Source organism: Salmo trutta, chromosome 24 (assembly GCF_901001165.1).
Source record: "Salmo trutta chromosome 24, fSalTru1.1, whole genome shotgun sequence".
NCBI classification, from domain to species: Eukaryota; Metazoa; Chordata; class Actinopteri; order Salmoniformes; family Salmonidae; genus Salmo; species Salmo trutta.
In genome coordinates, this window is record NC_042980.1 from 16,970,049 (window position 1) to 16,997,127 (window position 27,079).

Sequence of the window (27,079 nt, forward strand, 5' to 3'; positions counted from 1 at the left end):
CTCCATTTTTGGGGGGGATATAAACCAGGCTCCAAACACAGCTAAAATATGTTACTGAAAGTACGGTAGCAGTAGGCCTACATATTCTTTCATTTTTTTTCTTGTTTGAGTGTGAACAATTGTTATGGACAGTATATGGCTGGAAAGAGAATGGATTATTTAAATGAAGCTGTTGCGAGACATTCATATGCTCTAGGCTTGAGACTGAGTATTTAGTAACTGCAATGCAACCTGACCAGAAAAAATGATGAGGTTCTGTCAGTTTTATACTGTACGGCAGAAGTAGATTATTTCCCCTGGAATCATGGTGGAGTTTAGAGATTTCAAGAGAGTGGCTTACATGGAAGCAATGCTCAGTTCATCGTTTCTCAGCTTGTTTACCGTTCAGAACTAAATCTTCTCTGCAAGGGGAGCCATGCTTGATACGTTTCACAGCAGTCTTTTGATAGTGGGCTCATCAGAGTTCTTGACAAACAGACTAGCTATGACTACACTCGGCTGTCTATTGATCTGGAAGACCAGTCACGGCTCACGAGTCGTGGAAAATACTTCTGAACCCGAGCAGCACTTTTCACTTAATAATACATTTATATATGTCATTTTCAAAAACTTGGAAATAGTACATTTGACTTAGAATGCCTTTTATTTGCTTTTAGTTGGATTTACCTCCTGGAAATAAATAAAACATTTGAGCTTCAAAATAATGCGCCAACATGAATAATTCAACAGTTAAGAAAACATTCAAGGTGAAGGGGACGTAAAGAGTAAATTCCTGCCACTTGAATCTGGTAATCCCACAGTGCAAAAGAAACAGAGAGTAAAGTTGTATTTCTTACTGCTGCTGAGGCTAGCTCAGATCTTCCCTCTCTGTTTCTCAATGTCAGTGGTCTCCTGTCAGTTAAGAATGAAAAAACAAACAAATGAACTGTAGTTACAGAGAGCTCTCAGTTTGAAAGCTGCTATTAATGTATGAAATACACTTATAGTGAAAGTCAATGACATGCACTATTGCAAAGAGGGCCAAAAGAAAACAAATGATGCACAATTCTGGGATCAAGGTATCTTCAGTTCTGGAACAGCTTTTGTTAAATGCTATGCCTTGGCATAGCCATGCATCCTCTTACTACAAGTCTTTTCATTTTTATCTTGTGTTAGGAAATTACAAGCTAGAGAGAATTTCATTATCTTCAGCAGAGATGAAATACATTTTGGTAGCAATTGTCTTACTCTCCATTTAAGGTGTGATCTAAAAAAAAGTGTCCGCCCTCAGGAGAGTGAATAATTATATTGCTGCGTATGTGTCTTATACTTGTTTGCATCAGCACTAGTTATCAAAGCATAATTTGCAAAGGAGCCATCTTGCATTGTCCTTTCTAACAAACCTTTTTTTTTAATCAAGAAAACGGTCATTTCTTTTCTTTTAGAACTTGGCAATCATGGAGACAAAGAAAAGTTCACATTAATCAAAGCCAGCAGAGAAGAGAAAAAGGGTTTGGGGAATTGAAACGAGATTTGGAGCATGGGGGGGCTTATTTTCAGTTGCCATTTCCACCACGATAAAATTAATTGAAAAAAAAAAATCCTTGGTGTTCTCATTTTTGTTTAGTATCATCCTGGCGGAAAGTCACAAACAATATCCAATGATTGCAGTTGTCGTTTCACTGAGTCAGTGCAGTTACAGCTGAATGAGTTGTACTTTAATATTTTTCCTTAGCAAGGAAATTTAAAAAGCATCATTACAGTGTTCCAAGAAATAGCCCCAAAAATAGTTCTACAAATATGGTTACGGCCTGGACCAGATCACAACACTTATCCACCTTTAGACATTCATACAGGAACCTCTGGTGCTCACAAAGTCATGTCAGGTCTGTAATGTTCATGCTAAACATTTTATGGACACAATCAGCACAATACTTTTAGTTTGTGTAATTTATTAAGCCCAAATCAGGATGGGAAGACCACAATATGTTTGGTTTTCTGTGGCTATCGAAATAGCATGTCAATATACTTGGAATTAATTTTAGTCAGCGTACAGGCTACTAGTGAGAAAATGTCATTAGGAACCTGTTTGAACCCTGATCCTCCCTGTCTAAGACAGAGCATCACATTGGTATTCACAACTAACCTCATCCAGCAAGGTCTTCCTGCAGTTTTAGCTTGTTCAGCTCTGACTTTATCTCTTTGGATCTGTAATTAACTAGTTATTAACCAATGCTAAAGGCATTCCCTTGAACACTCACAAATTGACATTCACAATCCAAATAAAAGTTCTTCAAAAGTAATTCTGGGAGCAACCAGACATATTCAGGATTTTGGTAAGGGTCAATTGGTGATTAATTTCGTACTGTAAAAGTTGCTTCCTTCGACATAATTTGTTCCATGTTTTCCTCCTACAATTTATTGAGAGGTTTCTTCATTCCAAAATTGATTTTGCTTTGGGTTCAATACCATTAGAAAATACAGTTAGTTTTGTGAGCTTGTAGAGAAATTCTACATCCATTCACTTCCTTGACTTTCATCATAGACATCTTTGAGAAGGGTCCATTAATTCCAACTCTGTGTTCTAGGAATACTCTTGCTTTTTCCACAGAAGGCATAGGTGTCTATGGGTGCCTTAGATCCTCCTAAGAAGCTTTTTTCCTGACAGTTCCCCACTTCTGCATGACAAATATAGCCTCCTAATAGCAAAGGCAGTGTTTTGAAAAGTATATATGCTTGGTGATATGCCAAATATATTGGAGAGAAAAACAGATAGGGGGAAGAATACTGAATTGATATTATCGTAAGATGCATCTTATGTTTCTTTGGTAGATTGTCTGATCTGTCACTCTGAGCCTCAGTATGGTGAGGGCATTTTCACTCCCTTTCCAAGCTTTTCTATCCTCCAACCCCAAAATACACTTCTTTCGGCAGACTAAAGTTCATTGTAAACAGCAGGGGGTGCCGCTCCTGAGATCAGATGAAGTACTCTTTCTTGCTCTCGTCCATGGCATCCTGCAGAGCCGGGTCGCCTCGAAGTGCCGCATCCGCTGTTTCGGCAAACTCAGTGCCCTTGGCCTCATTGGTGTGGTAGGTGCCTTTGTGCCGGTACATGTAGCGAATCACTACCACTGCCAAGCAAAGAAGCACCAGGACCACAGCAGCAATGACAGCTGCAAATGGAGATAGATGAGGGTGTTACAGCAAGGACTTTGGTCTCACAATGACAATTCACTATCACAATGACAAAATACAATGGGGGATGCTTTTCACAATAGCCCGCGATTCTGCACAGGCAGGACTTCGACATTGAAGTGTCATTGATCTTTGAATGGGCAAAGTCATTGGACTGTATGTGGATCAGAAAGACGACTGTTCCTTGATGGTTGGTAAACGCCAACCCAAAACCAAAAGGGATATGCATCTCCAAATACTTATCAAGCTTAAATCTGCCAACAGAGTGCAATACAAAACAAGAGTTTGTTCAATAATGTGGTGTTCAGAGACAAGTACAGGCCTAAACAACTGTTTCTCTGTTATTTTCAAAGGACAATAGTTCAATCAAAGTTCATTGTGATGGTTTGCCAACAGTGAATGGTAGCGGTAATGTGGTAGGAGAGACACATTGTCCTACAGTGACCTGTTAAGTTTGAAAAAACTGTCTTGGGCCAAAAATCACAACTTGTGAAGATGTTTTGCAACTTAATTGTCTATTTTGTGGAATGCCAGTCTCTTGATAATAAAAAGTCAGTTTCACGCTAGATTCTAGTTTGAACACATTACTGGCAGAAGAAGGACAAAAAGTGTCTTTTTAAATGCATATTTTGTGGTCTGTTACAGCTGTTGGCAGACAAGGACAGTATTTTGTGCCATAAAAATAGCAGTGCCATTATATGTAAAATTTGTCCCGTTGGTTGGCTGACTCCAGAAATTAGCTTTAAATAGCTCTGTTCCGAAACATTTAGCAGACTGCTGCTTTGAAAGAAAGGGAAAGCGATGTCTTTGTGTTGCATCGTTAAACTAAGGAGGATGTCTGCCTCCAGCATCAAATCCATCAGCCATATTGACTTGGATGAGGTTTGCAGAGGGAAGCAAAGCTGATGGAAACCCTTTGAATGTTCTGGGCATGATAAGAACTCTATTATAACTCACCTCCTAGTATGGCATCAAAGTATCCATCACCCACGTCGCAATCTAACGAGGCAAAAAGAAAGGGATTTCAGATGTGCTCATATACACTACCGTTCAAAAGTTTGGGGTCACTTAGAAATATCCTTGTTATTGAAAGAAAAGCACATATTTTGTCCATTAAAATAACATCAAATTGATCAGAAATACAGTGTAGTCATTGTAATGTTGTAAATGACTATTGTAGCTGGAAACGGCTGATTTTGTAATATCAACATAGGTGTACAGAGGCGTACAGAGGCCCATTATCAGCAACCATCACTCCTGTGTTCCAATGGAATGTTGTGTTAGCTAATCCAAGTTTATCATTTAAAAGACTAATCGATCATTAGAAAACCCTTTTGCTATTATGTTAGCACAGCTGAAAACTGTGGTGCTGATTAAAGAAGCAATATAACTGGCCTTCTTTAGACAAGTTGAGTATCTGGAGAATCAGCATTTGTGAGTTCAATTACAGGCTCAAAATGGCCAGAAACAAAGACCTTTCTTCTGAAACTCGTCAGTCTATTCATGTTCTGAGAAATGAAGGCTATTCCATGCGAGAAATTGCCAAGAAACTGAAGATCTCATACAATGCTGTGTACTACTCCCTTCACAGAACAGAGCAAACTAGCTCTAACCGGAATAGAAAGAGGAGTGGGAGGCCCCGGTGCACATCTGAGCCATTTCTGGCCATTTTGAGCCTGTAATCAAACTCACAAATGCTGATGCTCCAGATACTCAACTAGTCTAAAGAAAGACAGTTGTATTGCTTCTTTAATCAGCAAAATGGTTTTCTAATGATCGATTAGCCTTTTAAAATGATAAACTTGGATTAGCTAACACAACGTGCCAATTGAACACAGGAGTGATGGTTGCTGATAATGGGCTTCTGTACGCCTCTGTACACCTATGTAGATATTACAAAAAAATCTGCCGTTTCCAGCAACAATAATCATTTACAACATTAACAACGTCTACACTGTATTCCTGATCAATTTGATGTTTTTTTAATGGACAAAAATTGTGCTTTTCTTTCAAAAACGAGGACATTTCTAAGTGACCCCAAACTTTTGAACGGTAGTGTAGGTTTACATAAGTTACATAGATGGCTAAAGTACAGTGTGTAGTTATAACGCTGTAAGAACAATTATTTTATCTTCAATTTATCCCATGTATCTTGAACCACATTAATATTTAGTTTCCCCAGGCTTTACTTTGTTATTTTAACAAATGTAAATGTTTCATAAAGGTTTGTTTTTATAGACAGCTGTCTCCCTGGTGTGTGTGTGTGTGTGCAGAGAGGTACTTTGTATCCGTCACCGGGGGACAAAACTCTCATTAAAGAAAGTGATTAAAGGTAATCATGAATTATTGCACAGGCAACATCTGCCCATCTTGACTTGACTTTCTTTGAAGGACAGAGTCACAGAGTCAGTCAGTCAAAGCCGAAACCATGTCATTTATAAAAACACAACGTTAAATCCAAAATGGAGATCGATCCCTGCAAGCATGAGAAAGCGCTATAGCTAAAGAAGGAAGAAAGAAAGGAAGAACAAAATAGTGATTAGTTAATGGAGACCCCAAAGTGCGCAATTAAAAGGCAGCCTCATTAATGCCTAATCACCCGAAACACATCTTGGTGTTCGCCCACTCATTAGATCCTCATCTCGATGCATTGTTTATGATGTGGACACATTCTCAGCAATTAAAAAGCCCTAACAAAGCCTTCTCATTTGGGACGGAGGGAGGGAAATTCAACAACAGATCCTCAGTGTGTAGTTGTGGGAACAGAGTAGTGAAGTGAAGCAGCTGGGATGGGACAGTGTCCAGGATGCGTGGCCCATTCAGTTACTGTGTACTAAATCAAGATTTTAATTTTTAATTTTCTTCAATTGTGTAAAAAACATCAACTTTAGGCCTATGGACTTTGACGAATGCTTGCCTGCTCTGGGGGCCTCAATATGCATATGAATTCCATAAGTCATTCAATCTTGATCCAAATATGATTGGCTATTTTAGATGCAGACTCACAGACCCTCTCTTCTCCCTACCGTGCTCCGAGCATGCAAATTGGAGCACGGGAGGATCGGAGTACGTGTCCAAATCAAAGTATGTGAAACGGAGCACGAAGGGCACTTCTCGAATGCGTACACTGTTTGTACATATTTTGAAGCATGCATCGTTGCAATCTTCAAAGGAAAATATGCAAAGAAATAATGACGCAACCATGTAAAAAATTACGTAACATTTATTGAAGTCAAGTACGTCCATTATTTGAGCTGAAGCGAGAGAAAATACACTCCGACTTTGGAATGGAATGTTACCTATTCACATCTCATATATTGCCTGACTACAATATTTTATCTTGATATGTTAGTAAATACATGCTGTGTTAATTTTGGCATGTTTACCTGCTTACGTACTGTAGATTGCAAGCCCATACTAAGTCAATAGGGCTAATTGGCTAGCTACTATTGTTAGCTAGCCAGAAAGTCACAAAGAATTGTTAGCTAGCTACCCACAAAGAATTTACATCTACCTTGCATCACATTTATTTTAGGTCATTTTTACCTGTTAAACTATCTGGTTAGCTACATTATTACGATTCACATATAGCTAATTGATAGTTATTAAGTAAAATGTTTGCTTTGTGTATATCTTGTTTCATCTCTTGCCATTGTCCTGGCTGGAAGAAGGTTCAGTGAATGGGTAACTCAATAGGGCCTACTGACTAGCAAGCTAGCCATGAAGAATTGGTAGCTAGCTACACAAGGACAATGTACCTTGTATAACATTAGTTTTAGGTTATTGTTGCCTGTTTAACTTGCTGGGTGGCTAGATTACTACGATTCACATATATCTAGCTGACAATTATGAAGTAAAACGTTTGCTTTGCGTATATCTTGTTTTGCCTCTATTGTTGCCATTGTCCTGGTTGGAAGAATGTTCAGTGAATGGGGAGATGCAGCGTCAGGTAATACATTAGGGGGAGTGCGAGTACTTCTGAAATGTAATGTTTTATGTGTTTTCCACACTCTTGTCCTCAAAAGAACATACTCAAGAGAACGTCCTCGGGGAGTATGCACTCGGAGCATGAGAGTGTGGAGCACGGTAGTATGCATATTGAGAAACACCCTGTGTCTGCTGCCGAGCGGCATGTATTTTGTCTTATCTAAATATAACCGTTCTTTAGTGTGGTGTATTATCGCTGTTTATCAGATAGAAGACAGGATACCTCTATGCAATCTCATTCCCTTGTAAAAATCTAGATTGGATTTCGTAATGCATAACATTATTCAGAATGCAGAAACTTAAGATACTTTATCGAAAAATAAACTCACCAACAGGGGTTATTATGTCTGCTGCTTCACTCAGACCTGTGAATATACAAAGAAAGCAAGCAGTGCTTGGTTGTAGAATACAGTGGAAGATTCAGAAGACAATATCACTTTCACTCCAGAAATGTATAATCATAATACATTTTTCAACATCACAGTCTTACTATATATGAATAGTCGCTGAAACAATACTTTTACATAATTACACAACAGCTATAACTGTTATACTTCTTATAAAGTGTAGGTAGACAATGTTACTCAATATTTTGTTACAGAACTGCACTCTTTCAAGTCCATGCATAATTTCAAATACTTGCAAGGAAACCCTGCTGGAAAAAATAGCAACTTTGCTTAAGGCAAGATTCATCATCACATGAGGCAGTAAGGAGGTCAATAGTTTAAGCTGCTACTAAGATGCATGGTGAAATTCAGAGAGAGGCATCCTATCCTTTTTTAAAAACCAAAATATATCCATCCATAATTCAGGGTAGGGGAACGGGTTAAGTTTAATTTCTTTATATGGTCTACACTTAATCAGGCCAGCCAAGATCTGAGAGCTGAGGAGAGAGCTCAAATCCCTGATAAATTTGCCAAGCAAACACGGGGGGCCTGTCTCGCCCGGAGGTGTCTCCTCGTTAGCCTCGTTAGCAAGATCCACTCGCTGCCGCGACATGGAGAGCGGGACATCTGCACTGCCCCCGATGGGGACCACTAAGCTACATCCAAGTGCAGATTTCTCTTCCCTTCACCAGAAGCCAAAGAGGCCGACAGGCAGGCAAAGGCGTGAGGAGGGTGGTGAGTATTGGATGCCACAGAGCATTAGCCAACGTGCATCACCTCCTTCTTTCACTTCGTTCGCCGACACATCCGCAGAAGAGTTTGCCCCGGGAACGAGACACTGCTTTCATCGCATTCCCAGAAGTGGCGTTAATCTTGCCCAAAGCCGGCTGTGAAGCAGGCCTGGTAAGTGTCTCCCTGTAGGAAGGAAGGGGGAACTGGAAGCCAAATTAATTCCACCCTGCAGATCTGTGGCTGACACTGTGCTGATATGATATTCTCAGGAAATAAATATATGCTAAAGCCTGGCTGCATCTAGCTCTAGTGGCTCTTGGTCCCTAAATGGCTGTCCAATTTAGTGGCCATCGTAAGGAAAAGTAAATAATATCCATTTAAATGTTAGAAAAGCTGGCATCTTGCTTCTCACACTATCAGACTGCATGGGACAATCTTAATGAAAATGTTATCACGTAGTGCAGAGTTGGTGCTCTAAAGTAGTTTTCAGTATAGAGGTATTGCAGTTGGACAGTCAATTTCCTGGTTCCCTCTCTGGGCCAGCTGGCATAGGGGATGTCATTAATGGAGATGTGATAAGTCTTGAGAGGTGAATGCAGATGCCAGCGACCATGACAATAACACTCTTGGTTTTTTGGCAGCGGTCACTTGAGGCCATCCATGCTGTCGCAACACAATTATGTCTCAAATCAAATCAACAGTTGTGGTGTTGTTACTAACTTGTACTTGTTGGTGAGTTTCTGTTAAATTTTTCTCTCAAATATTTGGGATCATTTTGCTTGTTGGACCAATGCTTCTCCAATTATGAAGTGGCAGAAGGGTCTTGAGAATAATCTTCATCTCAGTCTGAGAAGCAGAGCCTATCAAACAACATGGGAGATTGGGAGACTAACATAAAAATTCAGTGTCAAATATGTAGATGCCAGATATGAATTTTGATAACACTGCAAAAAAAACTGCAAACTCTTCAATACAGCCTTCGAATTTCAAGGATTGAACAGACGGTGTTCAAAGCACAGTTTCACCTCAGAGATTTCAAACTTTTTAATATCGATGGGCTGCAAGGGCAGTTTCTCAACTGTATTTCCCACCTGTCGTTGTCTGGTGGATATGGCTGACTCCTGATTTCCGTCAGCAAACAGCTCAGCTGTGGCCCGCTGCCTGTGCCTAACTGAGGGTGAAAACATCCACTAAATGACTGGATAAATACCTCTCTCTTCCCCCATCTCTCTCTCTGCTCTTCCTCTTTCGGTAGAAGGATGCTCGTCTTGTATTATTTAACATGCTGAGGGCTGCTCATGCAGCTGTCTGAAAAATCGAAATACTTAGTGTCCTTTAAAATGAAATGCACATCTTTGGAGTTCTGGCAGGTGGAGTGGTTGTGTCTTGGTTAAACATGATAATATTGCAGTTCCCTTTATTTATTTCTCCCTTATTATACTGTGTACTGAATTTTCTAAATACATATACTGCATGTCAAGAAAATGATACACAAGCCTATAGCATGGTCAATGTATAGCATTTTTGTTTGTGGCTGAGCTAAGCACCAACCATTAGCAACAATATTACTAGGTATACGTTACGTAAGCAACCAGGAGAAATCATAACCAATCACATCAAAACCTACTCATCTGGTCTTGAGACTGCAAGGTCTCCATAAATGAACAATGAACTTTCTCCCAATGTCAGGGTCTTAGAATGCATTAAGATAACGCTCCTGAGTAAAATGTCAAATATTTCAATTTGCCGGCCAAGGGAACTTAATCCTTGCAGAAGAGTTTTAATATGCAGGGTTTGTCTCTTGTATCTTTCATTCACCTCAAACTCCCTGCCTGGGCTCCAAACATATTTGACTTTATTACTTTTTAAAAACGTTGGTCTATAATTCATATACATGTGTTCTGAACCCTGCCTCTCCCACACACTGCAGGTACAAAAAAAATTACTTTGGCTTTCTCAATCATTTTCCTCATCACATCACTTAAAGGAGAAAACATATTTCTTATTTATCCCCTGCAGTAAGAGCACTGTCAGAGTAAGACTGGTATGGTGCTGTACAACAAAAATAATATCTAAATGGACTATTCAATGAAAGGGCAATAAATGACTGACTGAAGAATTGCTTTTATTTCGCCACTTGAGTCAGTAGCTCATAGCCATTCTGAGGAACTGAAAGCCTGAGCTTACTGCTTCCATTAAGTCCAAGAGCACAACTCCCTGATAGACTATACAAAAGGCAGAATGTACAGGTATGTGTGGGTAGGTATGGGTATGTACAATGGACTGCAATCCAGTCTTACCATATTTTCTTGGCTACATGCACATTGTTGTCTGAGAAAACAATCATGCTTCGCTAATCAAAATGGCTACTTTGTTTGAGCTGGCCAAAGCTGCCTTTTCTCTTCCATGTTCCAGACTAATATTTCCCTCACATACTGTACTCTACTCATGCACTGACCTCCAAGTCAAATCAAATCAAATTTATTTATATAGCCCTTCATACATCAAGTCACGTTGTGATAAGGATACGGAGGAAAGGATTGGGTAGCGGTGGGAGGCTGGGGAGGGAGGCATCTTATCAGCTCTGAAACCATGCAGACATGCCATTTTAAATTATTCATCTGAGAGGTTTGACCAGCCTCTATGAGTTCATTAGGTAAAAACAGATCTCTAATGGGAACCTCCACTTCATATTTTCTTTATACTGCCATTGTAATGAACTGGGTTTGGAGACGTAGCGGAGTCAGGTGCAGGACACAGGTTTGAGTGAAACAGTCTAGTTTACTCATAAACACAAGCAAAATCTCCAACAGGAAACAACAGTGTGAGGAGAACACCTCCAACAACCACTGATAACGAACAATCACGGACAAAACAGAAAGGTAAGCCAGAGGGTTAAATAAGGAACATAATAAGGGAATTGAAACCAGGTGTGTGTAATCAAGACAAAACTAAACTAAAAGGGAAACATGGCTCGGTGGTGACTAGAAAGCTGGCGACGTCGACCGCCGAACGCCGCCCGAACAAGGAGAGGGGCAGACTTCGGCGGAAGTCGTGACAGCCATTTAACACTGTGAATGCTAATTACTCAGCTCTAGGATAAACACTTACATTAGACGGTATCTTTACTGATGAACTGTACGTTCAGTATTAGCAGAAAGCATGCCCTTGTGTGTTTAGAGATCTCCTGCAAAACACAGTTCAAGTTGCATGGCAGCCATTTAGGCTAGATAGGCACCAAACTACTCAGCATTGTTCTATCTAGTGCATTCTGTAGCAGTGATGCAGGTTGATCATCATCTCCAGAGATGGTAATGAAAGTAAATGACCGCCTGAGAAACGAAGCAGCAGAACGACACACATTTGAATAACTTGTGAACGGTCTGCCAGGCATAACTAATCAACACATTCTAATGAGTTTCTTTCTTCTGCTAGTTTAGACTAGGTTGATTGGGAGGGCAATAGTGCAATCTTTTCAACAGCAGTAATGTCAGATGCTTTGATGAAATGCAAGCAATGCCAGTGCAATCTGGCAATATGGAAACATCAGTAATGAACTTGCAATGAAGTCTTTACAAACAGACACACAGCAAAGTCATCATCAGAATAGTTCTGTCTACCGCATACGGGCAGAGCGTGAGAGAGTGCAGTAGTAAAAAAAAATGGCTTCAAAGTTTCATGTAATGAAATCTGGCTGGGTATCTCAATCAATACAGACTGTACAAAACAAAACTCAATCCATCTCGTAGATACAGAATGCAATTTTCAAAACAAAACAGTCAGCTGTTACCTTCTCCAAAGGGTCCACTGAATAAACACAATTATCAGTACACTTCATCTAGGCCTATTGAGAAACAGTAGGTAATACACAGTCTGTGTTTAAGGTAAAATATGATTAAGTCTGAGGTCTTGTAATTGTTGCCAAGGATACTACGTAAAGCTAATTTGTGGAGTGAAATGCCGTATACAGAAGAAGACCAGGTCTGTAGGTAGCCTTGAGTGGGTTTCCCCCGTAAAAGGCCAATATATCATATATATGAGTTGGAGTTTTAAGCTTGTCAGACACCATTTTGTGTTAAACTTGGACAGGCTTTACAAACCTGTATTTTCAGTGTTGAACATTTTTTATTATCAGGCATCCCATCAAAAGTGGAAAGCATATTTCTTCTGGCTGTAGGCATGATTGTACGAGAGATCCTATCAGAAAATTGGTCCTTGAGGGAGCGCTCCTTGGAACCTGAGGTTGTTTATCAAATGTTATGTGTTGTGTTGTAACAAGTTAAGTATGTGGAGCGTTGGTTCTCGCAGACCTACCCATGTGCCATGATCATCCCTCTCCCCTTTCCTTCCATGGCTACTTCGCTGCTCGTTGCTACCTTGACAACCCTTATCCATTTTCTGACAGAGGCTCTAACCGGGACCAGAATTCTCAATGACAACATTTCAATCACAGCTCTGGAAGGAAGCAAGTGAGTGAGGAGGCCAACAACTTGCAGAAAGCAGGTGTCTGAAGGGTGTGGCGAGAGGGAAAGCAACCGGGACAAATGGAGAGAAAAAAAGACAATGCGAGAAAAAACCTGGAATTATATAAAAAGACAGGGAGAGGAAGAGTGAAAGGAGAAGATAAAAAAAGAGGGGTGGGGCTTCTAGACTGAGGCTACAGGGCAGCCACACCTCAGCACAAACTCTTGTTTGTAATCCAGTGGGCTGTACTGTAATAAAACATGTTTGGCCCCTCCAATCCCTTCCACCCACGCCCCAGAACCATTACACTCAACCATTACACTGTGTCTCAAGTATTTGGCATTACTTTCCATTTTCCCTTATCTTTCCTTGCCTCTCCCCAACATTCTTGCTCTGCTTTCCTCTGTCTGTATCTGGCTGTGTTCAGGCTTTTCTCTCGCTATCTCTCTCACACTCAGCCTCTCAGACTCCGTAGTCTCTGTCTGCAAGTTCTGTTGCAAAATCAAAGTTCTACTAGAATGATCGATGACAATGTTATCATCGGACTACCATGGAATACTCTAAAAGTAATTAACCTGTTGAGGAAGCCTCTAGATTGGCATCTTATAATTTACCATGCCACCATGAGGACGGCTCTCAATACAACATTGGATCCAATATCGCAGCTCTGATTAAGAAGACAAAACAAATTATCTTTCTCCCCCACTTGCAGTGTCACTTATTTGTCGGGCCCAGAGCTGTCAGAACGATGGATTAGGGTGCGCCCCAGATCCCCTCTCAGAGACTTGTTACCAGGAGCCTTACAACCTATCGAATAACCATATATTTTAGGTCAAACCTCCAGGGAAGCTTCATATCGTTGTGAGAAGGATGCAAAAATGTATCATTTCTTGGAATTATATCCTGTAGTATTCCAAATAAATAAATAAAGTGTTATGATTCTGTAATATATTCTCGTTGTCTGACATTGACTTGTCATAATTCATGAACGTGTAAGACTGGGTGTTTAGGCTTTGGATGTTTGGTTTCAAGCACTGGTTGTCAAACCAATTATAATCTGGGGCCTGAGTGACCAGTTAAAGATTTATATCTAACATTGTGGACACATGTTTCCTGAGTCACTGGGTGAAGCAGGGCTGGCCCTCTGCACATCCTGTTTGATGACACTGTCCGATCTCACTTCAAAACATAAAGTGAAAAATGATAACAAATTCAACTGGAGTCGATGGCTCAGAAAAATAAATGAGGAGCTTTGCAGAAATAGTGTTTACCAAGCACAAGGTCAGTTTAAAATTGCATGAAGGAAATGTTTTCATCTTTCAGAGGCAAAAATGGATTCTGAATTATTGAGAGAGTTGACATGTGGGAGATTGTGAATGACCCATTGGTCACCAGGTCACATATATAGTTATTTAGTGACTGGGAAATAATATTATGTTTCAGGGAGATCATATTGGAAAATTAAGCTGGAAGGGAAATACTGTTTGTCTCTTATCCCTGTGAAACCTCCAAGTGCAAAAATGCAACAGGTCGTAAACTCATGTCAAACACTACCTAGTTAATCTCCTTAGACCCAGTATCTCTTGCTGTGTGTCCTCCTGTCTTCTCTATGATGTAGTGATTCTGTAGAAAGAAAATAGAGAAACAAACGTTCTTAGCTAGAGTTCTTTTTCTAAGTGTTGCAAAAACGCTTGGGTCTCACAGGGTTAAGATGGCTGGTTGACTGGACATAGCCCAAGAGTCTACTGCCAAATTGTGAAAAAACTGTTTGAGGACATAGGACCTACCTATTGCAGGTTCGGGAAATAAACTGGAAACATTGTGTTGGACACATATAGTAGCAGCATCACTCTCCCTGTTTTTTACCTTTCTCCTTTACTTTACTACAACACGAAATGAGGAATACAGACAATAGATTGAGAAAGTCACACACCTTTAGAGAAGGAGGTGGTGCCCTGAATGTGTGTCAATCATCAAAATCAAACAAATAGACACCTCAATAAACATGATGTCATCTGGCAGATCAGATCACTATACCAGCATGTTGCGAAAGCCTTACTTGACCTGACTGACCGAAGTTAACCAGTCCACCAGCTATGCTAACAGTTGTCATCTTAACTTTAGGCTACTAATACTTAAAACGTAACATATGCCCCCTGGCTGAAACAGTTATTAGTCCTAATCAGACACTGTCAGCTGGAGACTGCCTCAGGGATTGTTATTTGAGAAATGAAATCACTTTCCCTCAGATCCTTTCAATTACCTCAGTGCTCCCCTGTACCGATTCAATAGCAGGACCACACTTCATCATTACAAAATCACACAGAGGGAAAATAATTGGAGGCTAAAGGTTACTGGCAGCAGGAAGAAAGATCTTTCCCCCTGTGAATTATGGCAACGCAATTGTATTTGCGTCAGAGTGGCTTATGAACAATAATGAGCATACGTTTTATTTTGGAGAACAACCAATGGTTGCATTGTACTTCAGAATAAAATCTTAGGCAAATATAAGCAACAAAGAAAAGTTAGGGTTCATGAACTTGTTTGAGACCATGGAGGCCCATAATGGTATGTAAACATGCCTTTCATGAATTAGTCTATCCTTCTGAATTGTTATGGTTTGGGAACTGTTTTTAATGAAAGCTGAACAATGGTATTTGTGTTACATTGACTTCAACAGGGGGGATATCCTCAAGAGAGTTACGGTCAACCTGAGTCCACTTCCAACCCCACTTCATAATGCAAACACATTCACACGACAGGCTGAAGGAGATGACAAACACCCTTTCCCGTGTCTTCTCCTCATTCTTCTTGGAAAGACACTGGTAGGCAGCAAACTAATCCATCTCTCTTACTGGCTGCCTTGGCAGCCCGGACTTATAGACTAGACGTAACATAGTAAACAAAATACTAATTTGAGCGTCCCGGATTTTCGTTTACTATGTTAAGTCTTCCACTGAGTCCAGGTTGGCCTTGGGGGTCAAATCTGGCTGGGAATATAGCTTGGAGACCCTATCTCTTCCAATCATATGGCACTGGCAACTGTAGAACACTACTTTCCATTTCTGTTCTTCTTCCTTTCTTTCCTTGTAGTGTAAAAGGTACAGCAGTTGTCCCATTGCTGACCGGGTAAAGGGGGAATGGAAAGAGTCTGGTCCAGATTGTTAATGGCTATGAAATCTTATGACAGGATCAGATGACTTGCTTCAGGCATGATTGAGGATTATTGGGGACAGATGGTGCCTTGTCCTGTGCTCCCCGTTGCCTTACCGCCTATGGGGATATACAAAGAGGTCTGTTCTCTGCCGGGCTAACTACTGTTGACACACACAGAGAGACCAGTGAATCAGGGAGAAACAGATAAGAAACAGTCCAGACTGTGGCAGATAGGTTCAGCGCCTGGCGAAGGCTTTTGCTCTTTTGTAGAAAAGCAGTGAAAGTTTGTTGCCATGGTTTTGGCCTAATTAACTGCGTCTCAACTCTGCACCCTGCGCCCGAATATTTGGAATTTGATTCATTGCCAATGCTATACATTTTTTACAAAATCGGAAACAACTTTTAGATATTACTCATAACATTTCTGTGGTTACTGACGACAGAGGATATTAGAGCCTGAAACTTCTTTGGAGCTACCGTACCATTTTCTCCTGCTTTTCTCTCAGTTTAGATATGTGTGTAACACTCCTGCACTGAGATTTACACTGTATGGGAGTGCTATAAACATCTGAGGTTCTCACCCTTTACCCTGGGTGGAATCAATTAAGCACCTCTGCTGTCTCCAGAAACTGAAAGACAGACGCTCCAAGGGAATTGGAAAATGTACTGGACAGCTGTCCTCCAGGACCAGCATCTAGCCTCCCTGCCAGGCACCTGATTGGCCCTCCCTGGTGTGAAGCTATAGCACCAGCATGAGGGAGAGAGGGAGAGTGTGAGGTAGTTGGTGCTGCTGCTGTGGCAGCACATCTGTCCTGTTATCTCTGGAGCGTGGAGCTGAGGGATGAAGTGGATAGGGGAGGAGACTCTGGGGGGAGTAAGATAAACACACTACAGAGACTCCAGTCTGGGATTGTTATTGGGTCTCTCCCCTCTTTCCACACTGGTTTAGAAACACATCCTCCTCCTCTTCTCCCTCATCTCCTGGAAAAATACCTCCAACCCCTACAGTTCTAAGTACAACACATCCTGTTCCAAGAAAACAGAAAGGGTTATTTCCTGTTCCCATCTCGTCTTTAATTCTACTCCAGTTCTCCCTTTAATTTCTTATTGATTTCTCCAACTACTCCATCCATCCCAGGCTCAATCTATCTCTGTAGCACTTTCTCTCAGCTTGCCACGTACTGTTTCCCTTCTGTCACTCTGCTTCTCTGTATTTGTCTGTGTCCTCCTCTGTCAAGCATGCTCTCTTTCTCTCTCCCGCTTTTTTCTTTCTCTCCCTCTCTCTATCAATCTTTCTACCTGTCTAAAAGTAGAGTAAAAACCCTGATAGTGAGAGCAGAGGAAGGGGAAATCTCCTTCTCTGCCTCCTCACAAACACAGCCTCTCCCGAATGCACAACTCCAGCAGCCCAGACAAGTCAAGGTCAGCTCTACTGTCATCTCCTCTCAGCTCCTCTGACACATATGCTTTCATACTAAAAATGGAGAATCTCCATTATTCTGGGTCCTTTCCTTACTCTGTGTCTGAGATGCTACATGCTTGTCTCTGTGAACTAAGATAGGGGCACTGGGGGTTAGTGTGTGTGGGAAAATAATGGCTCTATTTCCATGTCTGATTATTCATAGGTTGCAGTTATATGCTGCAGAAAGTTAACATGGTAGCTAGCACAGTGAAAGTTGATAACACATAGAAAAGGGCCTCTTTTCTATAGCAGGCTAATGAGAACATGTTGAGTGACAGCCACCAGAACAGCTTATCCAAACAAACATCAGGTCGCTGTCTCAGTGTTTTTGAACAGCCCTGCCAGCTGGTTGAAAAACAGATCATTATTCTTCAACACCTATTTAATGCACCTATTCAATGTGTCCCGGTCCACAATTGGTGCTTGATGAGCAAATGGATGTTAACAGATCTGTATACATATGGTCAAATTGACATACTCCTTAGTGTGTGGTTAAATGAATCTTGCATTCATGGCTGTGCGTGACGTCATGTAGTTATTAACTAAAAGCCCTACATACATAAACCCTAGAATCACTCACACTCTGCTAGTTATCCTCAGCTCACCAACAACATGTCTCCTACACAACACAAAGCTGACTACAGTCATATCGCAGTTGTATGGTGAAGGATATAGACACCTGAATGAGCCCAGGTGTCTACCCATCTTTGGTCCCACCATATGAAAATGGGAGGATGATCTCAAAGCACTCCTATGACAGTGCCACACATGTACTTTATTTCAAATCAAATCACATTTCATTGGTCGCATACACATATTTAGCAGATGTTAAAGCAGGTGTAGCGAAATGCTGGACTTTGTGGCTCCCATGGTGTTATTGTCTTGTGCTACAGGCAGGGAATGATTCAACCTGTAGGCATGGTGGCAGGTAATTGTCAATTAACATTAAAATCACATTTCCCTCCTAGCACTTTAGGGTTATCAGCAGCCAAGCATGATGGCACATTTTATGCTCGCTTAATCATTAATATCTCATAAAGCAGAGTTATTGGAGCTTATCCTCATCAAAAAGTGACAAGTCAGTCTCCAAAATTGGGTCTTCATCGCCTATTTTGAGATAATTGGAGCTCGAAGTGATCACCTCTTTTTTGCTTCAACCTAATTCCTGTCAGTAGTTACTGCACAATATCGAATTAAATCTAAAACCCTCTAATATTCTTTTACGCGTTTCAGGCTTTCAGGTGTGCTCAGTGAAAGGGATGTCGTGCTTACAAGGAGAAATAATACATTCACAGACTTGTGCAGAGGAAAATTTTACCCTCCCTTCCTAAAGCTTATTATGCAAGGGTTGGAGAACCAGTCATTTTCTGAAGTAGCCGAATAGAATGATGTTTGCTGCTGCCTCTCCTCTGTTATGAAAATGGGGTTTAAAAACGCATCACCGGAAAATAGGAGAAGGAACAATCAGGCCCTGAAAGACAGTTTTATAATGTCTGCAGGCGCTTGCCTGCCTCTTTCTTTGGCCCATAACTGTCTCTCTCATAGTAGCCTACAGATGTATTGAGTGATAAGACTTGCTATTATGTCATTAACTTAAATGCTCCAGATAGTACAGATGTATGGAGATCAAATTTGATCTACACACTGACGAGACAGACACTGACTAAACCTGTGGCCCATGTGGTGGTGTTCTCCATACAGCCTCACTTTGTGGTCCCGTAATTTATCCTGAAACCCACAGAGATGAATATATATATATATATATACTATTAAATGTTCATAACTTCTTCAACCCAGCCTGAGCAATTTGCTTCTAATATCCAGCCAGATTAACTATTTGTCACTGCATCACTAATGAGGGGATACTTTTTCTCATGATAAGATTGCACCTTGTTAAATCCCACAACTCTGTAAAAGTGGTTGGTTGTGAGAGATGACTGTTTTTATCCTGTGGATGTCTAGCTGTCACTCTGGCAACACATTCCCCACTGTCAGGCCCAGGGCCCGGGGTCTGAGGAGATACTATATTCACAGCTGTCATATCGCCTGCCTGCTCCGTCTCCCCCAAACCCTAGCAGACAACCCTAGCACGCACAATGGATAGCACGCACAATGACAGCTGTGAATATAGCATAGCTGGAGTTGCCCTGACTTTTAAAAGTGAAGGCATTTCTAACAGACAAGAATCTACTTAATCCCCTCCCTCCATACTTATGTGCCTTAGGTATTTTTTGTATACATGACCATGCACTTCCCGCATGTATTTTTGGCTTATGGTAGCTGACAACCTAAAACAACACATTTGACTCTACCTATTCGGTGTATGTGACAATGTATATATTTTTTACCTGTCTGTCAATACAGTACATATTCAATGATGAACTCTCATAGACTGAGAATTTGTGTTTTTCTTCACGCCACATGAAATCGTATTGTATATCAAAACTTGCTCAAATATAGGCCTATATATTTTTTGTTTTTGGTCAAATCAGATTTTAATTATGAACTTTGATTGATCTGATAAAAGTATAAACCCTCAGATATTGCTCGTTATAACATCTGGATATTTCAAAATGTAAAGTATTCAATTGATTAATATAATTTGCATTTCTTGATTCTAACATTTTATTTAGTAATTTTCTTTCATTCAGTAAATTTGTGGATGTGTAAGAGCTATTTTGTGTATATGTAACGGTCGCCACGCTACTAGCTTAGAGAGTACCGCTTCCTCCTGATTCAGCTCACACTGAGACCTAGGAGATCTGCCTTTATAGTACACATGACCGCCTTCCCGAAGCGTCTTACCAGTTGGCGCCTTCGAAAAGCTAGCAGTTTTTCAGAGCAAGTGGCGACACTTCAGGCTGAGGAGTGAGTTTCACACATCACCATATTCCATATAGCAATGAAAATGTACTGCAAATATAGAGAATTACAGTAAATATAAATGTTCATTAATGAATGGAAACTGTATGAAAATGCTTTTACTTTTCTGATATCTACTTCATTTAAGAAAAATGTACTTACTAATGTTCATTAATGTATGGAAACTGTATGGAAATGCTTTTACTTTTCTGATATCTACTTTATTTAAGAAAAATGTACTTACTAATGTTCATTAATGTATGGAAACTGTATGGAAATGCTTTTACTTTTCTGATATCTACTTTATTTAAGAAAAATGTACTTACTATGACTGAGATATGTGGTTGTCTCACCTAGCTAACAGTCGTTCTGGATAAGAGTGTCTGCTAAATGACTCAAATGTAAAACATTTAAATGTCAATGCTTGAAAGAAATTCTAACAACTGTAACAATCTTCTTCCTGCTCTATCAATGTTTGGCCACTTTACAAGGCAGCTCTTGACAGGACACACACAGGTGGAGTCTAATAAATAAATACATTTAAAAAACGATGAAATTCAACTCAACAATGGAAGATCACAAGGAGTAAAATAAAACAGCTGCTTGCTGTTGTTCATTTTGTTTTGGTTTCTTGATTGGAACACTCCTGGCCCAAACCCAGTAATACAAGCAGCACTCAGCATGCCTCTTAGACTACCAGGTGTTCGATATATGTTGTGCTTTTTCTATTTTTTCTCTCTCAGGGGTAGATAAGGTCAGGTGCTGTGTGCTTTACAACAGTGTGGAGTATAGGGGGTCTTGAGAGTTACAGTACAGTGAGAGTGAATCTGTTTTAGTACTTTCACCCTGACTCCACCCCGCATACTCCAAACCATTATCCCTTCCTGTAAAATACTGTAGTGGAGCAGAAGGTGACACTACAATCTGTTTCTGTTCTGCAAGACACAGCCCAGGCTGCTCAGGCATGCAGAGAGAGTTGTATGCTGGTTCAAGGGTACCAGACTGGACAGTTGGAGAATACTTACTGGTTGGCATGGGTTGTGTCATGGCTTCTGGTTTCGCCTGGTCAGGAGTCGTGTTAAAGGCCACAGCCGTGGAGTTCCACATGCCGAGCAGAGCGGGTGTTAGGCAGGACGTCCAGAGAGAGAAAAAGAAAGAGAGAGAAAAAGAAAGAGAGAGAGAGAGACAGAAATTAGAGGGTAAAGGTGTATCCTGATGTAAGAGTGTGGGGGTGTTACTCGGCTCTCTGGCATCAAATCTCTATGGGAAAGGAAGTAAGAGAAGATGGTATGTAAATATCCTAATCCCTCTTAGCCTGTTTAGTATAGGTGCAAAGAAACGTATACTGTACACACACACACACACACACACAAACACAAATGCTTGCACACATGAACAAAGACAAACCCACACACCTGTTGCACTGTTGTATTCACTAGGTCTTGCTGTTCTGTTCTTTAGATGACATCTTTCATTTCTACACAGATACAATGTAAGACACACTCCTGTTGAGTATCTCACTCCAAACTGTCAAAACAAGAATCAAGGCCGATTAATTATTTAATCATATCCCAGTTTACCTATCTACTTATGGCCCTGCCTAGACCAAGCAAATTGTTTTTTTTTATTATAGAGCAAAAAATATTCCACTTTATTTGGAACGGCAAACCAGACAAAATTAAACGGGCCTATTTATATAATGAATAGGGAGGGCTGAAATTACTAAATATTAAAGCATTGAACCTCTTACTAATGTCACACCCTGACCTGAGAGAGAGGGTTTGTTTTTCTATGTGGTTAGGTCAGGGTGTGGGTGGGCATTCTATGTGTTGTATTTCTTTGTGTTGGGCCGAGTATGGTTCCTAACCAGAGGCAGCTGTCTATCGTTGTCTCTGATTAGGAACCATACTTAAGCAGCCTGTTTTTCCTTTGGGTTTTGTGGGTAGTTGTTTCCTGTTTTGTTCCTTGTAACCTGACGGAACTGTTGACGGTCGTTTTTGTTGTTTTGATTTAGTGTTTCCATTAAAGTAAAATATGAGCACTTTACACGCCGCGCCTTGGTCCCCTTTGTACGACCCTCGTTACAGAACTACCCACCATGACTGGATCAAGCAGCGTGCCCAGGCAGAGATGGACACCTGGTCACACATGGAATGGATGGAGAGGTGAAACTGGACTTGGGGGCAAGTCATTGACAGATATCGGAGCCTACCGGGGAAGAACGAGAGGCAGCCCCCCAAAACATTTGGGGGGGCACACGGGTAGTTTGGCTGGGCCAGGGGTGAGCCCTGAGCCAACTCCCCATGCTTATTATGGTGAGCATGTGCCTGCCTCTCACACTCTCTCTCCGATACACCTCCATAATCCAGTACGTCCAGTGCCTGATCCTCACGCTCTCCCTCCAGTGCGCCTCCAGAATCCAGGAAGTCCTGTGCCTGCTTCCCACAATCTCCCTCCAGTTCGCCTCAATAGCCCAGTAAAGCCGGTGCCTGCTTTGAGCACTCGGTCCTCAGTGCGTCTCCGCAGTCCGGTGAGACCGGTTCCAGCTCCCCGTAGGAAGCCTACAGTGATGATCAATGGTCCAAAGCCTCCAGTGATAATCCATGGCACGAAGCCTCCAGTGACCATGGCGCGGAACCTGTAGTGATGATCCATGGCACGGAGCCTGCAGCGACGGTCCGGAGCCTCCAGCGACACTCCCCAGTCCGGAGCCTCCAGCGACGCTCCCCAGTCCGGAGCCTCCAGCGACGTTCCGCAGCCCTGAGGCCTCAGCGGCGGTCCGCAGCCCAGAGCCTTCAGCGGCTCTCCGCAGCCCAGAGGCTTCAGCGGCGGTCCGCAGCCCAGAAGCTTCAGCGGCGATCCGCAGCCCAGAGGCTTCAGCGGCGATCCGCAGCCCAGAGGCTTCAGCGGCGGTCCGCAGCCCAGAGGCTTCAGCGGCGGTCCGCAGCCCAGAGGCTTCAGCGGCGGCCTTTAGCCCAGAGTCTTCAGCGGCGGTTGGCGGTCCAAAGCCTCCGGCGGTTAGCCACGGCCTGGTTCCTCCAGACACACAGAAGCGGGGGGATCAGCGGGCAGTGTGGGTGCTACGCCCGGAACCAGAGCCGCCGCCGATTATAGATGCCCACCCAGACCCTCCCCAATAGGTTCAGGTTTGCGGCCGGGAGTCCGCACCTTTGGGGGGCACCTTTAGTTAGGTCAGGGTGTGATAGGTGGGTGGGCATTCTATGTTTTGTTTTCTATGTTTTGGCCGGGTATGGTTTCCAATCAGTGGCAGCTGTCTATCGTTGTCTCTGATTGGAAGCCATACTTAGGCAGCCTGTTTTTCCCTTTGTTTTGTGGGATCTTTTATTTTGTACTACTTGTTAAGCCTACAAGACGTTACGGTCGTATTCATTGTTTGATTATTTTTTGTAGTGTTCTGAGGTAAAATAAAATATACGATGAACACTTACCACGCTGCGCTTTGGTCCACTGCTTTTGACGATCGTGACACTAAAATATTCTGTCATACAAAAGTTGTACTTAAGTCCTAAATGGTTTTCCAGCAGATTAGTAAGAATGGTTAAAAAATGGCCTTGTTCCCTTTATTCAGATTACAACCTTTCACTTTCGGTTATTTGAAAATGAAATAATCTCCAGAATATTGCTATAATATAGATTTCTAAATTTATTTTGCAACGCTCACACACGCGACACGAGCGGTGTAGTCAGCCTGTCAGACGATCCCACAGGTGAAGAAGCCAGATGTGGAGGTCGTGGGCTGGTGTGGTTACACGTGGTTTGCAGTTGTGAGGCCGGTTGGACATACTGCCAAATTCTCTAAAACGAAGTTGGAGGTGGCTTACGGTAGAGAAATTAACATTGAATTATCTGGCAACGGCTCTGGTGGACATTCCTGCAGTCAGCATGCCAATTTCACGCTCTCTCAAAACATCAGACATATGTAGCATTGTGTTGTGTGACAAAACAGCATATTTTAGAGTGGCCTTTTATTGTCCCTAGCACAAGGTGCAACTGTGTAATGGTCATGCTGTTTAATCATCTTTTTGATATACCACACCTGTTAGGTGGATTGACTATCTTGGCAAATGAGAAATGCTTACTAACAGGGATGTGAACACAATTTGAGAGAAATAAGCTTTCTGTGCTTTTAGAACATTTCTGGGATCTTTTTATTTCAGCTCCTGAAACATGGGACCAACACTTTAAATGTTGCGTTTATATTTTTGTTCAGTATAATAATACTCTTAGTAAAAATGTTCATCTTTAATTTACAATCTGTAGAAATTATGAGAATGGAAAGGTTCAGAACTTCTGTGAAACATTAAAGCACAGTTAAAATATATGGAAATTAGAAATCAAAATTGGATGGTTTTCAGAGATAGATGGGTGGGGTTGAGGGTAGCTGAAGGGTGGTACTAAAAACAAGTAAAAACAATAAAAAAGATAACTAATATAAAATATACATACCATGTCTGTAAAATGTATATAGTATGTATAAGCTGGAAGTTGAAGCCTACATTTTGTTGTCCATTTGTTTACTCCAATTAGTGGAGGGGTGATAGGGTTAGGGGAAAATAATAAAGAAGGACAAAATATATGGGGGATTGGAAATGATGCAGACAATTACATTGATAGAATCCACAATCTATCTGCAATATTAAAGTGGATCTACCCTCTAAAACAATAAAACAAATACAAAATAACATCTGAGGCTGCCTATACTATCCCATTCCCTCAGACATGGTCCATAAGCCCTCCTCCCTCTGCTTCCCTGTATCTGCAGCATGCTGACCCAACAGCTTTCTAACAAACAGAGGAAGTGCTGCTGTGAGGAAGCATGGAGCACAGCCTTATCGCAGTCAAACAGTCAGATATACAGTTTAGTCTGGAGAGCTGAATAACTCTCCTCACCCCCCTCTTCTGCCCTCCTCACACCAACCCTGTGAATGCTCAGGTTTTTAACGCTCATTATTAGTGACTTTTTAGAGAAAAGGATAAAGACAAATATTAAATTACAGGGGGGCCTTGCAGAGGGTCACTTACTCTGGTACAGTCCAATCAGTCTTAGGGCCATGACCATTCATACTGTACTGAATACCAGTGTGAATGTTATTGTGGATATACTCAAGTAAACAACCCTTTTGTATTCTTTCTCTGCTACTGTATGAATAATTTCCTAGCATTTTTCTCACTTCCCCTATGTCAGATTGTTACTACTTCTGCTCTAAATAATGTGTGGTTTTTAACGTAATATTTTCTACTTATAATACAGTTGTAATAATGTCATAATAACCAGCAACAGACACTGTTTAAAAAAAAAATTATAAAGAAAAGGTAGGCATGAACGGTCAAACTGAAATTAATCAATCTCCACTCTACAAAATTATTTAAAAATATATATATAATCATGGCTGCCTCTCTCCTGCATGAAGTTAGCTCATGCAAAACACCCTCTAAACTTAAGCTGCTATCATTTAATCAGAGATCATATATAATAAATCAGATTGATTCACACTAAGACAGATCATCAGTCTATGAACTCTATGAACTTGGAGAGGCACTTACCTGTTTGTTTGTGGCCCCCCTCTCTCTCTCCCTCTCTCCCTCTCTCTCCCTCTCTCTCTATCCCTCTATCCCCGTCTGTCTGTTCATCGGTATCATCATGGCTGCCTCTCTCCCGCATGAAGTTAACACATGCAATAGACCCTGTGGACCAGGGACGGGCAACTTTGATGGGGGTAGGGGCTTGGTTCTGCGTACCCACATACCGTTGAGTGTTAGAAAAGCAAAATACACAACGTGCAAGCCCCCTCCCCCCAGCTACCTGGTTACAGGAGCTTACCTTCTGTGTCTTGGAGAGTCTTGCAGTACCCAACCAATGTCAAGTCATAATCATAACGTTTTGACTCAAGGGCGTCAAGTAGAATCCAAGCATTGATTCTGAACTTCATGTACCACAGAAGGAATTCTGACCAAAGTTTTCCGTGTTAGGTGTCTAATGGCTGACTGGGTGCCACAATGAGGGCAGATGTCATTCACAGCTGCACCGTCACATAAGCTGAAAAAGGCAGTTTGTGTTTAGTTTTCATAAAATGCAGACTACTGCTTCATAGATGTATAAAACTATGTAGGCTACATACCACTGTCTGCCTCAATTATAACTTTACAGAAGTGTCTTATGTGAGGAGACACAGCAACACTTTGACCAATGTTGAGGTGGGAAAATAGCCTACTGGTTATAACAAGCCTCAAAATGTCAGTTGCAGGATGCTTGTGTAAGTAAACAACTAATCAACAAGTTGCTTCATTGTTTCCTGCTTTGTTAATAGCAACTATGCCATTGTATAGTATATCTCTAAACAGACTCAGGAAGCTCTGTCTTCATCAGGTCTGTTACTATGACAACCTGTCATGAGTCAAGAGCAGTAACAGACAGTTCTAACTTTGCCCAGGGTGCAAGAGAAAATTCTACCCTACTACCCTGCATTAAAAGCATGCAGGAAAAAAACATACTAAATAGTTTTCAAAAAGGACCTTAAAGGGAGCATGCACTCACCAGCTGCACAGCAACAGGTTTCCAAGAACCCCTTCTTGTGCTCTCTATCTCCACTCTCCAAGAAGAAACCCTTATTCAGAACAAGGCAGCAGAACATTTAAAGGTAGTCAGTTCTCCCTCTTAACAAATATTTCACCTTAAGAAATTCACCCTAACAGTGTCTGTAGCCAAAACAAATTTTCTCTCGCCCTAAGAACCGGGTGTGCTGTGCAGCACATGAACTGTTTCCCCCCCTGTGCCTGTAAACCTATTCCCCTAACTAATTATCTCTTCCACTCCACCAATGAACCGGGAAGCCCC

The 27,079-nt window shown here is 41.4% G+C and overlaps 1 protein-coding gene across 7 annotated transcripts; it reads right to left on the reverse strand.

The window, feature by feature from the left end:
* Positions 1-624: 624 nt before the first annotated feature.
* LOC115160832 (glycophorin-C) lies at positions 625-27,063 on the reverse strand. Of its 7 annotated transcripts, none has more exons than XM_029711298.1 (8): positions 26,780-27,060; positions 26,066-26,281; positions 25,789-25,929; positions 21,639-21,750; positions 21,249-21,483; positions 7,491-7,526; positions 4,132-4,173; positions 625-3,152 (listed from the first exon to the last, which is right to left on the reverse strand). In XM_029711298.1, exons 5-8 carry the CDS (start codon positions 21,328-21,330, stop codon positions 2,956-2,958), a joined length of 357 nt encoding a protein of 118 aa, XP_029567158.1. In that variant the 5' UTR covers positions 21,331-21,483; positions 21,639-21,750; positions 25,789-25,929; positions 26,066-26,281; positions 26,780-27,060; the 3' UTR covers positions 625-2,955. The 7 variants fall into 7 exon arrangements, with proteins under 7 accessions (XP_029567158.1, XP_029567161.1, XP_029567164.1 ...); XM_029711301.1 differs by having other exon boundaries at positions 25,789-25,975; XM_029711304.1 differs by lacking the exon at positions 21,639-21,750 and having other exon boundaries at positions 21,249-21,285; positions 26,780-27,063.
* Positions 27,064-27,079: the final 16 nt, after the last annotated feature.